At 47.9% G+C, this 21,418-nt stretch overlaps 1 protein-coding gene across 2 annotated transcripts in view; it reads left to right on the forward strand.

The window, feature by feature from the left end:
* Positions 1-21,418, forward strand: part of KDM2A (lysine demethylase 2A) — a 98,562-nt gene that overhangs the window by 63,497 nt on the left and 13,647 nt on the right. For both annotated transcript variants that reach the window (XM_020968124.2, XM_078148110.1), the window contains exons 7-12: positions 2,112-2,218; positions 3,101-3,194; positions 4,531-4,684; positions 6,550-6,665; positions 9,995-10,121; positions 13,700-14,094. In XM_020968124.2, coding sequence (XP_020823783.1) covers positions 2,112-2,218; positions 3,101-3,194; positions 4,531-4,684; positions 6,550-6,665; positions 9,995-10,121; positions 13,700-14,094 — 993 coding nt within the window. The remainder of the gene's footprint in view (positions 1-2,111; positions 2,219-3,100; positions 3,195-4,530; positions 4,685-6,549; positions 6,666-9,994; positions 10,122-13,699; positions 14,095-21,418) is intronic.

The following is a 21,418-nucleotide window of genomic DNA, read 5'->3' on the forward strand; positions in this document are numbered from 1 at the left end:
AATCTGCTGTCTTGTGAAGGTTGGTTTGTTTTTTTGTTTCTTTTTTTTCCCCCAAACCTAAGTGTCTGACTTAATTTCCATGCCTGTTGAAATTCGTCTTTGTGGATTTATCCTCTGTCTGCCATCCATTGGGTTAGCTGTTCATCCCAAGTGGGCAGATTTGATAAGCTTTTATCCAAGTCACTGACCAAAAAACAACATAACCCAGGGCCAAGGGAGTCCTTGGAGACTTCTTGCTACGTTTACGCCAAAGTCCTTGGATTTGGCCATTCTATCCAGTTGTGCCATCAAGTCCACCTCTTTCTTACAAGAAAAGCTCAAAATGCTTTTTAAACAAATCTGGGTGAACTTTATCTAGAGCATTCACTGATCTGTCAGTTCTCTAATCCTTTTAAAATAGGAAACCAGGTTTGGGAGGCCTGCCCTTTATAAGTCATGCTGGCTCCGTGGGATTATTGCCACCTTCTTTTCTAAGTGATCACTAACCAGCTCTTTAGGATATGGGCCTAGAATCTGGCAGGAATTAAAGTCAGACTCATCTACAGACAGTTTGCTTACACGTGCCAAACACTTTCCTTTTTTCAAAGTGAGGACAGTGTCGTTTTTCCTTCTCCAGCCCTGTAGTGACCATCCTTTTCTTCATGACCTTAAGAAATCCTTGACAGGGTCTTCTGCACGGGCGCTTTTAGTCTGGCTGGTTCTCTGGGCTCGGTCTGCTGGGGTGGCCCCTCAGCGTGCTGCGCAAAGATGGTACCTGGCAGCGCGATGGGTCACGCAGTAGGTGCTTGCCACAATGACCGTTTGTCTCTAACCCTGTGCAGTCAGATCTAGCATTCTGCGCACCACAGAATTGTGAAGCCGTTTAATCCGCTCCTGTCCAGTCGGGCAGGCAAGCGATGGGTTGGATTTGTAGGCTTCGTGTGAAGATTCAGCCCGTGCTGTCCCAAATTAGCACCCTGCCACTGGATGCCTAGCAGATATATGTCTTTTGGGGAAGGGCTGCAATAGAAATGTGATGGCATTTGAAAACCTGGGTGTTTTCCAGTCTTTTTCAGGATAAAGGTATATTCCTAATACAGCCAATATCATTCTAATAAAAATCTCTGTGCCAAAATGATTCCCAAAGCCCAGCGGATGCCAAGATAAAAGAAATTGGAAGGGCTTGTGGCTTGAGTAGGATTTGATTAATGATATTATTGACTTAATTATTTAATGCTATATGTTTTTCAAAACATTTTCACAATTGTTATCTTGTTTGATATTATCATTGTCCCTCTGGACCTGACTGGGCCTGTCATTTCATTGGAGTAGGGTTTTCCTAGAACAAATTTTTTCAAAAACCAGCTCAGATCAAAAACTACTTGGCAGTTTCTAGTGTTGGAGAGTTGCTTGGGACACGATTGGTTAAGTGACACGGCCGTGGCTACCCAGTAGGTGGCATAGGTAGGCCTTGGACCTGGGGGGCTCTCTGCCTGACTCTGAGGCTAGCTTGCTCACCGTTACTCCAGGCTCTTTCTCCTCCCATTTATGCAGTTGAAGACATTGAAGCCCAGAGCAATTCTGACTCGGCCAGCCTGACACAGTTCACTTGTGGCAGAGATAGAACTGGCACCATTTTTTCTTATGCAGAATGTCTGCTGTGAATCCACTCTGTATTTTGAATTTTACCTTTGGATTTGTTTGAACAGTTCTCAGGGACCTTGACCATTAGGATTTCCTGTGCTTTTTCCGCCAGCTGAGACCTCGGCCCCCACCATAGAAGGTTTTCTTTGAGGCCTTGGTGTTTGTGATTACCTTGATGAAAGGCCGTGTCTTTATTATCATTTCATAGTTAGCCCTTTGGTACTTGCCCATTGCCCTAAATTAAACAAAGTACCATTTTACTTATTTGTGGCTCCTGTGATGGACTTTTGGGTCAAAGGTATTATAAGTGGCTTGAGAGAGGTCATATTTCCTTTGGCCTTTACACCAGGCCTGACATTGGCTAGCTTTGTGGCCACAGGCAAGTCTCTTAGTCTCTCTCTTAAGCTACTGCCTCCATCCCAGGATTGTTGGGAGGAAAGAGTGAGAATCGGCGTGAACATTAACCTAACTTTCCCTGTTTCTTCTAGGTGGACTTTATCGATTGGGTAGACAACATGTGGCCAAGGCACTTGAAGGAAAGCCAGACAGAATCCACCAATGCCATCCTGGAGATGCAGTACCCCAAAGTGCAGAAGTAAGTGAAGGCAATGTCCCCCCGGCTACACATGCAGATGATTAGAGGCAGAGCAAGCTAGGCAGAGAAGAATTCTGTCATATGGAGAAAGGAGGATTTAAATTTTCAAGGAAAATCTAACCTAAAATTATGTAGATAAGAAAGCTCTCTGTCTGGCTGTTGAGTCACATACAGACTCAACTTTCTTCCCACTCAGAGTGAGAACATGGAGTGGTGAGGATGGCATGGCCATCAGGAACCCCTACAGCAGCTGTGACCGAGGACTGTGGGGCAGGGGCCAAACTGAGGAAAGGGGGTCAGTAATCAATAGGCATTTATTGAGCATCTGCTGATGCTGGGCTCTGGAAAGGCAGACGGAAAAGTCACAGTCCCTGTCAAGAAGTTTACATTCTGTTGAGAGGCGTTTGGGGTGGGGGTGGATATGGGTGTGTATGAAGATGCAAAATAAATACAAGGTAGTTGGGGGAGGGGAGACAGGAGCCCCCCATAACAACCGCTCCTTACACGTGTAAGGGCTTTCTTATTCCCTCCCAACAAAACCCCTTTGGGAATTTTTATGTTCTTAAGTCCTGTAGGTTTAATTATTCTGGACAAGTACCTTTTCCAGGATCCCCACTCCGTCATACATTGACCCATGTCCAAGCTTAGTATTTTCCTTTTCCTGATGCTTGGGTTTTTTCTTATCGACTTGTTGAATTGAAAAGTCAAACTTCTCTTTGGAAAATTAGATTTTTAGTATATGTTCTTTATCCAGATGAAGACTCTTGAGCCTTCAGCCTCCATGTTTTATAGAGGATGAGCTTGGCAAAGTTTACTGACACGTTGGCTTTGTGAGCGCTTACATCTTTCATTGTCCTCATGGGTCTCCTCCTTTGGGGCCAGGTACTGTCTCATGAGCGTCCGGGGCTGCTACACAGACTTTCACGTGGATTTCGGCGGCACATCCGTCTGGTACCACATACACCAGGGGGGAAAGGTACAGTGCCATTGTGGAGAGATCTTTGTGGTGGGATTGAAGGTTAAGGATTATGTCATTCAGTCTGAATGGTGGTACGTTTGAGCTGTTCTAGAAGATAAATGCCCAGCATAACTATTTTGGTAGAGAGAGTTACGAGAGTTTGGTGAAGAGTGGAATTCCCCTAGGCAACTGCACACACAGGGCCACCCACATTGGAAGGGTTCTTGAGCCCCAACTTTGCTGGGGTGTTCTCCGCCCCAGCCCAGGAAATCAGAAGACCAAAGACTGCGAATGGGAGAGGAAGTTTTTCTTGTACAGTGAGCTTCCTCAGTAACATCTGTGAGGAAGTTTCCAAACCATTCTGGGTGGAGACATGCTGAACAATTGTGTCTGTTGCCGTAATTCAGCAAACACTGAACACCCCTTTTGTGCAAGGTGAGAGTCCAGGTGGCAGAGGGAGTAAGAGATAAGGCTCACGTCAAGAAGGCCTCGATTCACGTCCTGCCTCTGTACGTCCTAAATAAGTAACTTAACGTCTTAGTGCCCTAGCCTGCACTCGCTCACTTTCTCTCTTGTGCGTGTGTGCTCTCTGAGGCAGTCAGGATTAAGTGACTTGCCCAACATCACACAGCTAGTAAGTGTCTGAGGCTGGATTTAAACTCAGGTCTTCCTGACTCCAGGGCCAGTGCTCTATTCACTGCACCACCTAGCTACCCCATGCTTCAGCTCTCTTAAGGCTAGAAGTTACTGAGAAAAAAGAGTGTATTAAGCAGCAGGGGCAGAGAGATAAATGAAGTCCCTGCTCTCAAGGAGCTTCTATTGCACCGGAAGCTGAAAGCAATTGATAAATGCAGTCAACTCAAACTTATATTCACCTCTGGACTGTAGAAGCATGCATCTGAAACTTGGCCCGATCTGCGGCTCTTCTGTCCGTTTTTCAAAGATTGGCAGTCACCCACAGTGATCCCAGGGTCTGGCCTCTCCCTGTGGCCCAGCATGCTGATGCGAAGTGAAGACAGGCGATGGGGAGAGTCCTTCTCTGGTGCCCTCTTCTGAGGGAACACTGGCCAAGTCACTTCACCTCCTGGGCCTCAGTTTGACTCAATAGCCTTGGAAGTCCCTTCCAGTCCTAGGTCTGAGATGCAGTCATGCTACTAAAGGCTTATGGCCTCATTCTGTCCTCTGCTAGAAGTGAACTAGAGGGTGCCATGGCAGAAAAAAGTAGTCTTGGGTTGAAAAGCTGCACCTTTTAAAATGAAGGGTCTTGAACCCGAGCGACCATTACCTCATCTAGGGAGTGAGTATCAAGGGTCCTATCAATGACTGTTTATGGACTGAAGTTTTCCTCTCCCAGGTCTTCTGGCTCATACCACCTACGGCCCAAAACCTGGAACTGTACGAGAATTGGCTGCTGTCGGGGAAACAGGGCGACATCTTCCTGGGTGACCGTGTGTCAGAGTGCCAGCGCATCGAGCTCAAGCAGGGGTACACCTTTGTTATTCCCTCAGGTAAGCAAAGTGGGCGGAGCCGCCGCCACCTTCCCTTGAGCCCAGAGCTATCGAGTACGTGCAGTGAGAGATGACTGAGGAGGCAGCATTGACTGATAGGTCCTGAGGCCTGTGGAAATGGGTTGACTGCCACTGACCCACACATTCCCATCACCTCCGTTATTTAGCTTTTGTTAACCCGTCCCCGACGACATGCTGACTGCATCATCCCTGTTCTTCCGAGCCTCCTGGGCCTTGTTGAGGATGGGTACACAGTAAATTCTTTGTGCTGTTCTCTTAACTGCACGGCAGTAGTCAGTGTATCTGATGTTCGTCTGATTCTGCCTTCTTTAAATTCTTCCAATTCATTGTTTCCTCTGGTGCAGTAATTACATTTCATTAGTATGTCATAGTTCATTTTTAAGTGGTTCTCATTTTATTTTTTTAATCTTAAAAACTCCACCTTCTCTCCCTCTATCCCTCTTTCCATTGAAAAGGAAAGGAAAAGCAAAAAAACACTCAATAAAAGTACGTTGTCAAACAAAACCAGTTCCCCCCATCCTTCGCTGTGCCCCCAAGATGGGAGTGTCGGTCTGCCCGTGTGTGTCAGGAAGTGGGCCTGTGTCTCGTCGTGAATCCCCTGCAGGTGTGGGTGGCCGTGCTTCTGAAGCTTTCCAGAGCTGCTGGTCTTTGTGGTGCTGTTACTGCATAGACTGTTCTCCCGCTTGTACCATTTCACGCTCTCAGTTCCTCTGAGTTTTCCTAGGTTTCTGTGAAACCACGCCCAGCATCACTTCTTAGAGCACAGTTATATTCCATTAGCTACATTCACCATTCCCCACTCTGTGAACATCCAATTGGCTTCCTGTCTTTTTGCCGTTAGGAATATTTCTGCACAGCTGGGTATGTCTTTCCTGCCAGCAATGTCCTTAGGGCAGAGTGCCCGTAGTGAGCCCACTGGGCCAAGGGGTGTGGAAATGCTCATCGTTTCTACTCTAGCCTTCTACAGAGCCGGGGCTTGAGACCTTGGAGGATAAACCACATAATAAAGCACATAGCAAGCGCTTACTAAACGTTTTCCCATTCGTTCACTCCCATCATGACTTGATAAGGGTAGTAGAGATTTACAAAACAAATTGCCACTTGAGGTTTTGAAGCAGGAACTTACTACAAACCAAGGGAAGAAGAAGAAGACGACTTTCCAGAGGAGGCCGTCCTGTAGTTGGCCTTTAAAGGATGGGCAGAGGCAGTTCAGGGGAAGATGGGCTGGGGAGAGGCCTTCTAGTCGGCAGAAACTACCTACAAAAGTGCCTCGAGGTGGATGTGTGTAGGAGGCTTAGCTTTGCCATCTGGCTGGTTTGTGGATTGTATGAGGAGAGGAGATGGGGCACAGAGGCCAGGCACAGGAGTCTGAACTGGACTCAGGATAGGCCTTCGGGAGCCTATGAAGCCTGTTGGGCAGAGGAGTGACTTGGCCGGGTCTTTTTGGACAGAAAGATTCTTCAGGAAGTGTGTGACAGGCATTTTTGAGGGAGAAAAAGCATGGGGCAAACCTTGAAAGGAGCTGTTGAAGGTTTCCAGGGAAGTGGTAGTGAGTCCTGAACTCGGGTGTTGGCATTGAGCCAGGTGTTCGAGACGTATCCACGGCTTTGGCCCTCCTGAGCGTGGTGTGTAGCAGTTTGGGGCGTGGGGGGTGGTAGAAGGGTGGTTCTCGTTTCTTCCACCCCTCCTAAGAACTGCTGAGGATGGAGTAGGGCTCACTCAGGAGGAAGGATGGAGGAGCACGGTGAAGAAGAGTGGGCTAGGATGGGGGGAGAGCTTGTCATGTCTTCTCCAAGAGAATCCTTCTCTAACTTGAGACCTTGTTGGTTCTCCTACCTCTTTAGGCTGGATTCATGCAGTGTACACCCCTACAGACACATTAGTGTTTGGGGGCAACTTTTTGCACAGTTTTAACATCCCCATGCAGCTCAAAATCTACAACATTGAAGATCGGACACGGGTAAGTAGCAGTGACTAAAGATTTGTGAACCTTTTACTCTCAGGTCTTTAGTTTATTTTGGGACAAAATGTGGATATCAGTTTTCATCTTAGCACCTAGGAAAAAGCAAAGAAGGCTGAGCATTTTTTTTCCTTTTTAGGCAGTTGGGGTTAAGTGATTTGCCTAGGGTCACACAGCTAGTAAGTGTCAAGTGTTTGGTCTGAGGCCGGATTTGAACTCAGGTCCTCCTGACTTCAGGGCCGGTGCTCTAGCCACTGCGCCACCTAGCCACCCCCAAGGTTCAGCATTTTAGCCAGACCCATGTGTCCTTGCTTTGTTTTCAGGTCCTTCCTAGCAGTGAACAGCTAGCAATCTTTTGGGTCACTTTTAGGCCATTTTCTTTTCTCATGTCATCTTTATCCTCTGAATCTTTCATTTTTCTATAAATTGCTAGTAAACAGTATTTGAATTTTTAAAAAATTATCTTCATTGTTCCAGTAGTTTGACAGCTTGAGTTTTACATCCTTGAACTTGTGTGCCTGTTACATTCCCTAGTCGCTTTACCGGTTCTGTGCCTCTTCATCCAGGATCTGACTTTGTATCATATTCACTGACAAGTTTGTACAGACTGAGACAGAATCCTAAATAAACTGAATGCGTTTGTTCACCCTGAATACAGAAGCTAGCTCATTGTGTTGCTGCCGCACTGATGCTGGCGAAGAACTTCCTGTTCTTCGTAGGATTCAGACGTGATGGGAAGCAGAGTTGAAGTCGCAAATGTTCCTGAAGTTAAGCAGCAGTAATCCATTTAAGTCATGATGAAAGAAATTACAAAAAATACAAACAAGATGGCGGCGAAGCTGTGGAGGCCAGTGATTTGCAATAGAAAATATGTAGTTCACTTCATAGTAAAAATGAAGTTAAATCATAATTCCCTTTCATTCTCCAGGCCTCAGTTTCCCCTTCTTTAAAATGAGGGATTGGACGAAACGGCCTAAGGTCCTTTAGCTCTGATTTGGACCCCGTGATCCTATAAGCAGAGGCCCAATTTGTGATAGAGTTCTTTTCTGTTGAGGCTCCAGTAATTTGTAGCTTCTTGGATTGTTAATTGGCCAGCCTCAGAGAGGAGTCACTTCTACATGTTTCGGTGGCATTGCAGTTGAGAGGAAAGGCGATTATTTTTTTTCCATACCATTCCTAAATCCAGGAGCCTCCTTTGAATCTGGAAGGTTTTCAAGTATACTTTCTAATTGACTGGACAGATTCATGAGCATTGGTCCATTCTTAGAATCTGTAAATAAAAATCCCTCTCCAACACCCTCCTAGTGCTGACTGCCACATTGGACCGTCTCTGCATGGCCCAGCCCACTCCTCCCCGCAGCAGTGTACAGAGGTTGTACCAAAAGCCTCCGTGGGCAGTAGCCCCGGCAGCTAGTGCTGTTTTCCATGTCCTTCTTTGTGGACCAGGAATGAGCAACATGTGCTCATCTGTTCCTTCCATATCTGCCCAATAGCTGTCAGCTCTTTGAGGACTGTCCCCACCTTGGTTTTTGTCTTTTAGTCCCCTGTGCTGAGCATTTTGCCTTGTCCTCAGTAGGCACTTAATAATGGCTCGAATGGACTTGAATCTGCTTTGTGAAGCTTATGAGAAAGCAACTCACTCTGCATAAAGGTTCTTTGAAAAGGACAAAGTACCATCGAAATGCAGGCTGTTCTTGCCTAGACTGTGTCCAGAAGCGAGCTGCCTGAGCAGCTCCGCCATTAGGGCTCTTCTAGGCATGACTCTTCCTCTCGCTCCACTGAAATTGAGGCTGTGGAAGTCCCTAATGGAGAACAGGAGCTGAAGAGATTCTTCATTAGTAGGTTACCAGTTTCCATAGAACTTTGTCACTGCTCCTCTGTCTGGCATTGACAATACTTGTGAAGCAGCGTAGTGAGGCAACTCGATCACAAATCATTCTCTCGACCACCAAATTAAACAGTTGAATGTTGAATGCTCATATCCTCTAGGACCCCTAAAACAAAGTCCAAGAATTAATGGATTTTGGAAACTGTCACTTTAACCAGTAGAGAGAGACAAACCTCCCTTCCTGATTCCTGGTCATTCCTGTGCTTTTTATCAGAGCTAAAAGTGAAGGGGTGGGATCTGGGAAGGCTCTTCTGGGTTTTCTTAGCCTCAGAGCAGAAAAGCAAACAGCACTTTGTAGCAGGACCTTCCTCTTAGGGCTCCACGGTCCTGGCTCAGTTTCCTTTTTGTCTAGGGATCACCTCGACTGCCTGGAAAGGGCCACCTGTCTCCTTGCTTTTCCCTGTGCTTACAGAGTTCTCCATTCAACCCAGAAGGAGATTTGGCCATTCTTAGGGAGTCTAGACTAGATTCAAAACAGCTTTTCAAGTCAGTAGTTGAATTCTGAGTTGCACAGGATGGCAGGAAGTGGACTCAGTGGGGGACGGGTTCTGCTGCTGGACCCCATCGGCGGCCTGACACAGCCGGTGGCTTCCCTTCACAGCCATGATGTGCACTGATTCTCATTCTGGGAACTGCTTGGGCTGTTTAGTTAGAGCAGGACAGTCTTCTTGGGGAGGTGGGGAGAAAGTCATGGTTTATTAGAGCCAGAGATTTCTGGTCTTTGTGCACGTACAGGTAGCTTGTTACGGGCAGAGATCCACATCTGACATGACAATTTGACCCTGCCCTATCACTCCTTTGTGCGTCAGGGTTCGGTGCTGTTCAACAACCATTTATTTATCAAGGCACCTACTGTGTGCAGGGTACCATGGGCCGGACTCTGGACTTTCACATCATCCAAACAGATCCCTGCCCCTTAAGAAGCTTACCTGCTGCTTCTCCAAGAACAGATCTGATCCTGGGGATTCTCTTGTGTTAAGTGAATGGGTCCCAGTACAGTTTTTCTGAATTGGACATCATAACTGTCTTTGTCAAATAGATTTACCCCAAAAACCCAAGTCCAGAAAATTTTTCATATACACAGATTTCTCTTTTTAATTCTTCATTTGACTGAGTCAGGAATTAACAGCCTGTTTTCTGTACTAGTTCTGAGTTGCCTTTCAGAGCACCAGGCTTCTGTGGTGATTGTTTTCTCAGTAAAGCTAGCTTCCTAGAATGACCAAGCCACTTAATTCAGTGTGTGGGCAGTCCACCCTAGAAAAGCCTCCTGTGGGATTGGAGAATTTAGCTGGAAGGTGGCTAGGCCATCTAGTCCAAACCTCTCACTTTTTTTCAGGGGAGAAAAATGATGGAACCTTGGCTAATTATATTACTCAGAATGATTGGTTTCCCTGGAATTGAAGTGTCAGTTTATTCTGCTTGTCGCCCTGTCCACATGTAGGTCCCAAATAAGTTCCGTTATCCATTCTACTACGAGATGTGTTGGTACGTGTTAGAACGCTATGTCTACTGCATCACCAACCGCTCCCACCTGACCAAGGATTTCCAGAAAGAATCCCTCAGCATGGGTGAGTACTTGACTTGACTTTGTCTTCTCCAGTCTGAAACCAAGTCCTTCCCTCCCCTCGTCAGAGTCTTTAGGGAGTGGGGGAATGCAGAATTGCACTTCCTGGAGTTTTATTTCTGGTCTGACTCCTGTGTGCGTCAGGAGGATGGTGCCGGCCCATCTGATCCTCCCCACCGTAGGCTCTGTGGAGCACTTCCAGGCTGTCCCGAACAGCGGGGCATGCTGTCCTGGAGGCTTATTGGAAAGGTGGGGGGTGGGGCCCGTATTGGTCTCTGGATGTCAAGTCTGGTCTGTGTCATTACCTAAAGAATACATTCTCTAGGCTATTCAGCATCTCAAGAGATAGAGAAGCCAACACTATAATATTGGAAGGACAAATTTTTTCCCCCGTGGAATTTCCACCTTACAGGCACATTGTCTCGGCATTTTCCTACTCTTTTGGGGAACAGACCTGTGGTCTCGCTCCACGGGTGGCCAGTCGCTGTTCCTCAGGTTTGTGAGGCTTGTCCAGAGTCCCAAGGCCTATCCGTGCCAGGGGCACCTCGTCTCTGCCACACTATCTCTCCTAGCGTTTACACGACCCATTACAAAACATCCATCCTTCATCAAAACGCTTCACTTCCTTCTGACTCCTAAGAGCTTCCCTGTCTTGTCACAGAATTCATATACCAAGTCTGTGTCTTTCTTGAAGTCTTTGGCTCATCCTTTTTTTCTCAGATTATACAACTATGGATCAGTTATTTATTACCAAAAGAGTTAGCTCTCCTCAGATTTTCCTGCCTCACACTTAGGGGCGAGGACTATCCCATTCATCATATTTGCATCCCCAAGACCAGGCATACTTCCTGGTACAAGGTAGGTGCTTAATAAATGCTTCTGGGCCTACAAGCCCCTTTGGCACCACACAGTGCCATGAGCAAGGCTCAGCGGTGGTCATGGGTGGTCCTAGTGTCCCTCAGTGGAAAGAGGAAAGCAGATCCAGGAGTGTGAGGGGGCAGGAGAAAAGCAAACAAAGTTCTGTGCAGTGGGGTGTGCTAGAATGTTGCCAGAAATCAGCTTCATTTCTTTGGGAGCTTTTATGGGCTCTAGAGAAACATTTCCTCAGTGTCATAACAAGAAGTCAGTTTTCAGATTGGGACAGGTAGGACAGAAATGACTGGCAGAGGGCTAGGACAAGAGAAGAAACGGCCAGCAGCCTTCCAGGAGTTGTTTACTGGTGCTAGACAAAGCGCATCCCAAGCACTGCTGGGGGTGGCCTTGAAAAATGGGAAGAGTACCGCAGGCCTGAAGGTCAGCCAAGCATTCCAGCATTTCAGATTGAAGAAGGTGGGGGCGGCAAGGTGGCGCAGTGGATGGAGCACTGGCCTTGGATTCAGGGAGACCTGAGTTCAAATCTGGCCTCAGACACATAACAGAAACAAATTGAAGAGGTAAATTCTTCAAATTGTGGACCAGTGAGCTTTACTTTGTGACAGAACTCTTGAATGTTACAGGATATAGTCTGTGAGCATTTCGAAAGAGGGCTGGTGATTGTCAAGAGCCAGCCTATGTTAATCAAGAAGAAGATTATTCCAGATAATCTTTTCCATTTTTGATCGGGTTTATAAAGCCAGAAGATCCAGGCAGTGGCATATACATGGAAAACGCAGTGATCCTGGGTTTTTTATTTTATTTTATTTTTCATGTTATTTATTTATTTGTTTGTTTGTTTGTTTTTTGTTAGGCAATGGGGTTAAGTGACATGCCCAGGGGTCACACAGTCAGTACACGTCAAGTGTCTGGTCTGAGGCTGGCTTTGCACTCAGCTCCTCCTGACGCCAGGGCCGGGGCTCAATCCGCTGCACCACCTAGCTACCCGCATTTCTGGGTTTTTAACAAGGCAGTTGCCAAAGATTTTTTCGTTGTGGGAATCCCAAAGGGTTGTGGCTAATGGGCCTCCAGGCCTGGAAGGTTCTCTCGTCTCAGAAGGGTCCAAGATGAAATTAAATGGGGATAGATGTAAAAGCTTAATCTCGTGACATTGGTCTCAAACGCAGTGAAAGCTGGCAAACGGTAATAATAAGAAAAACGTATCACTAGCTCGCATTGCTAGGACAGTGTGTGCCAACTGTTGTGCGAAGCGCTTTAGAGTTACATCATTTGATCCTCACCGCAATGCTGGGAGGTGGGTCCTCTTATTATCCCCATTTTACAATTGAGGAAACTGAGGCAAGCAGAGGGTAAATGACTTGCCTAGGGTCACTCAGCTAATAAGTATCTGAGATTGGATTTGCACTCAGGTCTTCCTGGCTCCAGGCCTAGGGCTCTACCCACTGCATCACCAGCTGCCTCTAGGCATCCAGCCCTACTTCCGGCAGGTCGTGTGAAAAAGATGTGGTGAACTTGAGCAAAGTACAGTTCAGCGCAAGTCAGCGCAGCCACCCGAATGCTCCTCGTGCCTGGTGGGAGGCTTGGAGTCCATGGCGTTGAGTGCTGACTTGGCCGGTCAGAAGGCCAGCTGTGGTGGGCAAAGGCCTGGCAGCTGCACCCGGCAAGCATCGGTTGACGGCCCTGGCAGTGTCTAGCCCAGAGAAGAGCTTGCAGGCAGAGCACGGTGGCTCTCTGCAGGCCCGTCCGGGGGGATGGGGGGGAGTGAGAATCAGCTTGCTTGGCCCCGGAGGCAGAGCGAGGAGCCCCCGGTGGAAGCTGGCAGCGTTTCCTGCAGGAGGCTGAAAGACCCGGGCTGCTGCAGGGAGGTGCTTAGTGCCTGCCTTTCCTGTTGGTGGACGTCAGTCAGTCAGCAAGCATTTATGAGGCACCTGCTGTGTGCAAGGCCCGGGGGATCCAAGTGCAGAGACTGAGCTGATCCCTGCTGCCGGCAAGCTTAGACCTTAGTGCAGCAGCAAGTGAGCGAAGATGTCAGAGCTTGCATCGTGTTAGACTGCTCACCCTTGAGGGAGGGCAGAGAGAGTCGGGAACTCAGAATTTAAAGACAAAAATGCTTTTGGAGTTGTTTTTACATGGAACTTGGAAAAATAAAAAATTCAGAAAAACAATGTGCATGTCTGTATGTAGTAACGGCATGTATGCATATCACAGTGCTGTATTATACACACATTCTGTTATGCCTGTGTGCACGTGCACATTAACTTTGGTTGATAAATATTACTCCCAAACTGTCTTACATTTGAATATGTATCATGTGCATAATATGTGTACATTGTGCATATGACATGCATGTATTTATGGCTGTAAACTCTGTGTGTGTGTGGTGTCCCAAAAGTCTTAGTGTGGTTTTTAGCTTTGAAAGCTTGTTAGTCTGGCGTAACGTTTGATTGGCACAGCCCGCACCTTCCTTCTTCCTAAACCTGGCCACTTACCAGCACATTCCTGCGCAGGTACAGGGGGCCGTAGCTGACCTTGACGGTCCCTTCCAACTCACATGCTGTGGAATTCTGAAAAGAGAGTTTAAATTTTAACATAGATTGACCTACCCGACTCATTTTGTCCCCAAATGTGAACTTCCCAGGTCAACTTTTACGTGGGATCCCTGGGGCGCTATCTTATAGTCTTATTTGGTTTTCTTCTCTGCCTCTGCAGATTTGGAGTTAAATGGTTTGGAGTCTGGAAGCGTAGATGAGGAGGCTTCAGAGAAGGAGCCGAGGCGCCTGAGCAGCCGACGCTCCATCCTCACCAGCCCCGTGGCCAATGGCGTCAACGTGGATTATGACGGGCTGGGCAAAACCTGCAGGAACCTGCAAGGGCTAAAGAGAACCTTGTCGGTGGACTCGTCCTCAGAGTCTGGCCGGAGCTCCCACAACGGTCAAGTGTGGGATCCTCAGTGTAGCCCCCGGAAGGACAAGCAGATTCACCTAACTCATTTTGAGCTGGAAGGTCTCCGGTGCCTTGTGGATAAGCTAGAGTCACTGCCATTACACAAGAAGTGTGTCCCAACGGGGATCGAAGATGAAGATGCTCTCATTGCTGATGTCAAGGTGAGGCCCCTCATCTGCCCGGCATAACAGGCGGAGAGCCAGTGGTGGTGCTTGGCTTCTGGGCCGGTGGGGGAGGAGGGGTGGAGGGGGGTGGTTTTGAGCACCGGGGGTCACACGGGATTTTGAGTGTTTCCGGTTTTCTCTGATACCGTTGTACTCATAGCATCTTTCTGTGACTCTGCCGACTCCTGCAGGTGCTTTTAGACCTTGTTGATGTGGAAAGTCTGGTGAGCAGCTTGTGGGTGAGACTGAGGGAAGGCTTGGTCTGTCTATCCCTGCCTTGTCACCCTTGGTCCCCAAAAAGATTGCATGCTTTGTGAGGGAAGTTTTTATTTGAAATCTGTTAGGTAAGATTTCATTTCAAAAAATCTATTTGAAAAACAGTAGCCATTAAAAGAAAGAGACTGGATTTCAGGTTAAAGTTAAAAAGTTACTCCTTTTCCAAGAAATTGTGACAGGTTCATCTGCTGGTACAATTTAGCTGTTGAGAATTTTATCAGGAAATGAAGAGCTGTACTAAACCTGAGCCACATGTGTGACTCCAGTCACCATTGTGTGTGTGTGTGTGTGTGTGTGTGCTTCTAGCAAATGGGGAAAAGTAATGGAAGTGTCAGAATTGTCACTTTGACCTTGAAATGAGCCTAGCCCTAGGTGTGATATTGTGGGTCAGAGCAGTGTCTGTCTTGGAATCAGTCAGTGCTCATGGCATGCTTGAAGACCAGAAAGGGATAATGTTCTCTCCTCTTCATTAACCCTGGCAAAAGGACCTCAGGCCCTTTCTGAAAACCAGAATTCTGAAGACTCAAATTTAAGTTGGTATTTCAGACTACCCTAATAAAACAGGCCCTCATTCATCCGGAGAAACATTTCTGGGAACCTCCCCACTATCTCAGGAAGAGATTCCCCTTGATTTCCCCTTGAAGAAAGGGGCTTATTTCATTCCTCTGTAGTGTCCACTCACCTCCCTACCTCCTATGAGTCTCTATGGATTCTCTGGAGGACTCTTGACATTTTCTCCGGGCCTGTTGAAGGGGATTGTTCTACGTTTTCTTGGGTCACCATCAAGAATAAATCTCGTTTGATTGCTTCTAACCTTACCTACTCATAAAACTTGAGTATTTGTTGATATTTTCAAGTGGACAAGGTTATAGTAAGTTATAACCCATCTTAACACAGTGTCAAGGTTCCTTAGGTGGTATATTTGGTACACTCTTCTGTATTTGGAATCCTTTGGCCTATCTCACATGTTCTCATTTACATCCATCTCCCAAAAAAAGGAAATTTTCCTAGGAATATCTGAGTAATCTGAAACTCAGTCTTTTTTTTTTAAGTAAATACTTTCATTATGTGAACACCAAAGCCTCAAGAAATCTTTAAAAGTTATCCCAGAAAAAATATGAACATATGAATACCTATGCAAAGGAAAAGAAATCTGTAGAAATTCCTTTCCAGTTTCTAATAAGTGTGGTAAATCTCTGTCCTGTAGATCTTTTCAACTGTGTAAGAACTTATTAGAAGAGAGAACTTTTACACTGGACTAAAGCGAGGTAGACTAAAATTTCCTAATTAGTACTTTTTCATCTTCGGCTTCAGATTGTTTTTTTTTTGGCCGTCTGTACTAAAAGACCTCCTATCTTCTGCCATCTCCTCTGCCAGCTTAGGGATGGCATCTGTGTCCCCCCTCCACTGAGGAGTGGAACGTAATTTCATTTCATAACCTATGGGTGAAGTTGAGAAGGCAGAGACAGGCTGAGTGGCCAGAGAACAAAGACATGTGGCAGAGGTTCAAGTCAGAAGGGCCTGGTCCTCATTTCAGGAGGGGAAACATCTGGACATGTAGAAGGGTTTGGGGATCAGAAGGGACCCAAATGTCCTGGTGCTGAGAGCATCTGCAAAAGCTAGGTAATCTTGGCATCAGGGGGTGGTAGAAAAACAAAATCTGAGAGATGGGAATTTTGGTGTTTAGGAATGCAGAGTGTCAGCTTGACATTGGGAAAAGAGCCTGCAGAATTCCACACAGCTTGAGTTATGGGTAAAAAGGGATTGAGAAGATTCTTTTGAGGTCAATTCCTGGTTTCATTATTGTAACTAACTTAACTATATTTTACCAAGCTAATATGATTCTGCACCCTGCTTCCTGTTCTTTGTGTTCATCACTTCTTGGGGCAGCCAGCACTTACTAAGCACTTACTGTGTGCCAGGCACCGTGCTAAGTACTGGGCATCCGCAGAAAGGCAAAAGCAGCCTGGGCCCTCCTTCCCTTTATCGTGAGAGGACACAGCACGCAGACACCTGAGCACACAGGACATCTGTGCAAGGCAAGTGGAGGCAGCCTTAGAGGGAAGGCCCTGGCATTGAGAGGGGCCAGGAAAGGCTTTTTGCAGAAGGGGGGATTTGAACTGAGACTGGCAGGAATCCAGGAGGTAGAGATGAGGAAGAAGAACATTCCAGGCAAAAGGACACAGAGTCAGAAAATGGAGTGTCTTGTTTGAGGCCCATCAGGGAGGCCAGAGTCACTGGAGAGTAAGGAGGAAGAAGTCTGGTGGGGTAGGGGCAGCCCAGGTGGTGAAGAGCTTTCAAAGCCAAACAGAGGATTTTATATTTCATCCTGACCTTAATAGGGAGCCACTAGAATTGATTGAGTAGGGGAGTCACATGGTCAGACCTGAACTTTAGGAAATCAGTACATTCTCATGGTGGGTCGTCTGTATAATCTGGAGGTGTTGGGGCTGTGTGGTAATCTTAGCAGGGAATTTGGAGAGAGGAGGGTGCCTGAGGCTTTCTGGTTCACCCACTTTGTTTTGTTAGGCCCAGTCCCTCTCAGGTGGTCCCTTGTCCAATGTTCTCAGCATAGCTGCAAAGCCGTGCTCTGACGGTGGATTTCCCGCTGTGCTCTCTAGGACGTGACCACATTGGCTTCTTGTAGCCGTGTGGACGTTGTGTGTGCCCATGTAACCTTCAGAGATTGTTCTTCTAACTTCTGGGTAAAATTTCTCAATTTCTGTCTCACAAGCCCTTTGGGCCTGCCTGCCATTAGGTTTTTTAACTCTTGGATTCTGTGGATTCAGATAAACTTTTCTTGCACAGTCACTGCCCTCCCTTAGAATGTTAAAGGGATCTATTGAAGTAAATCAGGAGGAAAGGAAAACTAGTTTTATAATCTCCTGTAAGAAAAGAATGGCTCATGACATGTTTTATTGGGTTTTGTTTTATTTTTTCAGAGTTAGTGAAATCCCTTGAGTGGGTCATCAGTGTAGTCATGAGTCATCATTGCTAGTCCCTGAAAAGCTGGTGTTGAGGTCTATCATAAGAATCTCTCTGGGCCTCAGTTTCCTTATCTGTAAAATAAGGAGTAGGACCACTTGATCTCAAAGCCCTCTTCCAGCTCTAAATCATAACTACATGTTCCTTTACCTAATATGTCCAGAGGGGTTAAGAGTCATAGAAACAAGACAAGAAGGTTATGTTGAGATCAAGGGAGGCCACGTAGAGATGTGTGACCATGGTTCACAAAAAGCCAGGAAAGGGCATCCCAGGAAGTTGGCAGGGGCCCTGCTAGCTCTCAGTGGAGGAAGCATGAAAGACTGGATGAAGAATTCCCAGGTGCTGGTGTCTGTCATGTAGCAAGCACAGGTGTCAGAAGATCAGGGCCAGAAATGGTGTGGAGTAAAACGGCAGGAAGTGGGCAAGGCCGAGGCAGGAAGAGCAGTTGGAAGGTGACTCCGGGGCATGGGCAGGGGGAGGCTTCAGAGGGCCCCTTGGCATGTTCTCTTTGATTCCTCTCTCTGGGGACAGTCTCATTGCGACCCAGCAGTTGTGCTCCAGCCTCCAGATTTGGCTCTTACTGGGTGTCAGGTTCCTGCTAGCATTTAAATCTAACACAGGTATGAAAATATTAGTCATATTCGACAAATGGAAGGCTGTAGAAGAAGGGTGTTGGATCCTGCAGGAACAGACTTAGTGCCCCCCAGGTAGGGATTCTGCACTGCTCCCCTTCTGGCATTGGAGGCTTCCCTGCCACCCCAGAAAGGTTACACGTGGGGATGCTAGGGGGCTGGCCTTGGAGTCGGGGGCCAAAGTTTGTGTTCTGACCGAATGAGAGGTGGCTTAGCACATAGTAGGTGCTTAATAAATGCTTGCTCCTTTCCTTTTCATTCCGGTACCTCCTGCCTACCTGGCTTGCCTTCTCTAGACCTTACATTTCCTCATCTGTAAGTGGGAGCTGAAACTAGGTTGTCTCTAAGGCCTTCCAGCTTTAAATGCAGGTTCTGGTGAAACCAAGGATGAACAGGTAAGACCATTTCGACCCGTTGCTGCAAAGCAGAACTGATACAGATGACGACGTATTCCATTTATCAGTAATTCCTTCCCCGTGGGCCCTCCTGTAAGTATAGTCAGACTTCAGTAACTTGAGGCGGTGCTCAGTTCCTCCTCGGCTGTGGGCGTGTGCAGTCCCGTGGTCCTGCAGCTGACGTCTTGGGGGTGTGGGAGGGTGCTACCCTGGGCTTGGGGGCTTGGTCTCTTGGGAGAGAGGGTGCTGTGCGCTTCGTTGTGCTTGCTGACCATCGCGTGGAGGAGTAATCAACATCAGGGGATTTTAAGTGGGAAGGGACCCTGGGGGTCTGCTGGTCTGCGCCTCTGCTTCGATAGGTGGGGAGGGAGGAGTCGAGATGGGTCTGAGCCTTCTCGGGCAGGACTGGATTGGAACCCAGGTCCTTCTAACCCACTCTTTTCACTTTGTTCTAACTAATTTGCAAAAGTATTTTGTCATCCATCTTGTATTTGAGGTTGGTGAGAAGACAAAACTCACCACGCCCTTGAGCAGCATACACAAACCAGTGACTCATGTAGAGGAGCTTCCGGCTCCCTGTGCCCCTCTGGGCTCTCTGCTCTCCTTGTGGTAACCTCCAAGAGTGCTCATGCCTGCTTAGACTTGGACCTGATGCTCAGAATACATTTTTAAAGTTATGCTTCCATGGGCCCGCTAGACCCCCAAGTGACTTAGACGTTTGAAAGTGTAAACTGAAGCATTTGGACTAGATGACCTCCATGGTGTCTGTTGTCCTGTGATCCTGTCAAAATATTTTAAGTACAAACTGAGAACTCTTGAAATTTTGGGCCCTCCAGAGAGGCTTAGGAGAATGATAGGAATAATAGGAAGAAGGCCCAATTGTTCTACCTTAGTAAACCGCTGGGGAAATTAGTGTCTACGGGACCTACCCCGATCCCAGATAGCTTATGGGCCGACGAGGACGCCCCCTCCCCGCTTTGCACATACGTAATGCGCGCAGAAATTGCAGTCCTTTAAACCATTCTTTGGAGAGAACCAGATCTCTTCTGTAGGCAGCTTTAAAAGCACGGCCAATACTTTTTGAAGCAAGCATTTAATTATTCAAGAGTCTGTTGGCTTAGGATGATGCCTGGCACACAGTAGGTCCTTAGTAAGGCGCTCCCTATGAGAGCGCCAGTCCACTGTGAATCTCACAGAACCAGATTGGCATTTCAGTCTTCACCTCTCGGGAGCAACAAAATAAACAACTTTAAAGCTTTGGCCTGGGCCTTGGCAACAGTGGTGGTGGGACGTCTCCTGGCATCCACGCAGCTGATGGCTGCAGAACGAGCGCCCCCAAGGGACTGTGGGAACAGAGAGACTGTCGGCTTTGAGGCAGAACGGGAAATGCGTCGTGTGGTGATGGGAAAGGATAAAGTCGAAGACATGAGATTGGATCAGGGAGGAAAGACGCCTGGATAGAGACATAGTAGAGACAGTTTTGAGCGTGACAGCCATGACTCTCTCTCCTAAGCTCCTTGAGTTTCATTACTGTGATAGAAATGAGGAAACCACGAGTTGTCAGGAAGAGCGAGCTCAGAATCCTAGCACCTGGGAGCTGGAAGGGACCGAAGGAATTGAGTGTGGACATCATTAGTTTCTGGCCCAAAGGTGTGTCTTTTATGGGATCTCCCCCACTACGCACATTGAAGTCGGTCTGTACTGGAACCTGGGTGTTTCTGGAGGAACAGGCACTGGTTATTTGTGGGTCGGAAGGGCTGGGGCTGGCCCTGAGCGCAAGAAGCAGGGAGGCCAGATCACCATAGGTGAAGCCGCACACAGGCCCAGTCCAAAGTATTTTAAGACTGTTTATTGTGTGGCTTGGTGGGGGGAGGCGCACAGGCAGGGCGCAGCCCACCAGGCAGTGGCTCGAACAATACGGGGTGACATGGTAGGGAAGAGGGGGTGGGTGCACGCTTGTAAAAAAGCGTGCCTCTGTGTGTGTGCGTGTATGGGGGGGTGCATGCGTGTGTAAGACAAGGACAAATGTGGGGCAGGTTTTACACATGCAGCAGAATGGGTTAAAGCCTTGTCCTTTCTCTGGCGCCTTGAAAGGCTGCCACATCAAGCCCTCAGGGGGCTGGCCCAGGGTTCTCCTATTGCAGTGGTGGTGGGAGGGAGCTGCTGGGGCTGGTGAAGGAGTTCGCCTCCTAGGCCAGGAGTTTCCACCAATGACAGAGCAGAGAGTGGTCCGAGAACACGCCCCCTCCCAGCTCTGCAGCAGAACGCCTGGGCCCTCCTGGCTTTGCTGCTCTCCACACCCGCGGCCCCCCTTTCCCTCTCTCTATCTTTTTCTCTCCCTTCTTTTCTCCTGCCTCTTTTCTCTTTCTCTCTTTCCCTTCTTCCTGTCTCTTTTCCCTTCTCTCCTGTCCTCTTCTCTCTCTTCTCTTCGCTCTCTTTTTCCCCTCTCCACCTTTCTTTTCCCCTGTGTCCCTCACCTCTGACTCCCCTTTTTCCCCTCCCCCTCTCTTTCCTCCTCCCTCCCTCTCTTTTTCTTTTTCTCTTTCTCTCTCTCCTCTCCCTCCTCTCTCTCTTTCTCTCTCTCTCTCTCTCTCCCTCTCTCTCTCTCTCCTCTCTCTCTCTCTCTCTCTCTCTCTCTCTCTCTCTCTCTCTCCTGCCATCTTCCGTTGCAAAGCATTTCTGGGAGCTGCATGTGAGTGACGCAGTAGCATTGTTCACAGGCACAGGAAGCCGGGACTGGGCTGCGCTGTAGGGCTGGGGACGGAGCACACTCGCCTGCCTGCTGCTCCTCCGGGGGCTCTGGAGCAGGCTTTCGCAGCCCAGGGGCTTTGGGGACATCTGCACCTGGGCAGTACATTCGAAATTTCAGAGGTAGAAAGTCCACGTAGCCGCGGACAACTTCCAGCGCAAACAAGCAAACAAAGGCTGGGGAAACTTGAACCAAGAGTCACTGCGGCTCCGGAGGGAAGAGAACCCCAAGGTCAAGGCAGTCGGTGAAGCTTTTCAGGTTTGGGGTGGGGCTGGAGCTGGGGC

Source organism: Phascolarctos cinereus, unplaced genomic scaffold (genome assembly GCF_003287225.1).
Source record: "Phascolarctos cinereus isolate Bilbo 61053 unplaced genomic scaffold, phaCin_HiC Scaffold_9;HRSCAF=440, whole genome shotgun sequence".
Lineage (NCBI taxonomy): Eukaryota > Metazoa > Chordata > Mammalia > Diprotodontia > Phascolarctidae > Phascolarctos > Phascolarctos cinereus.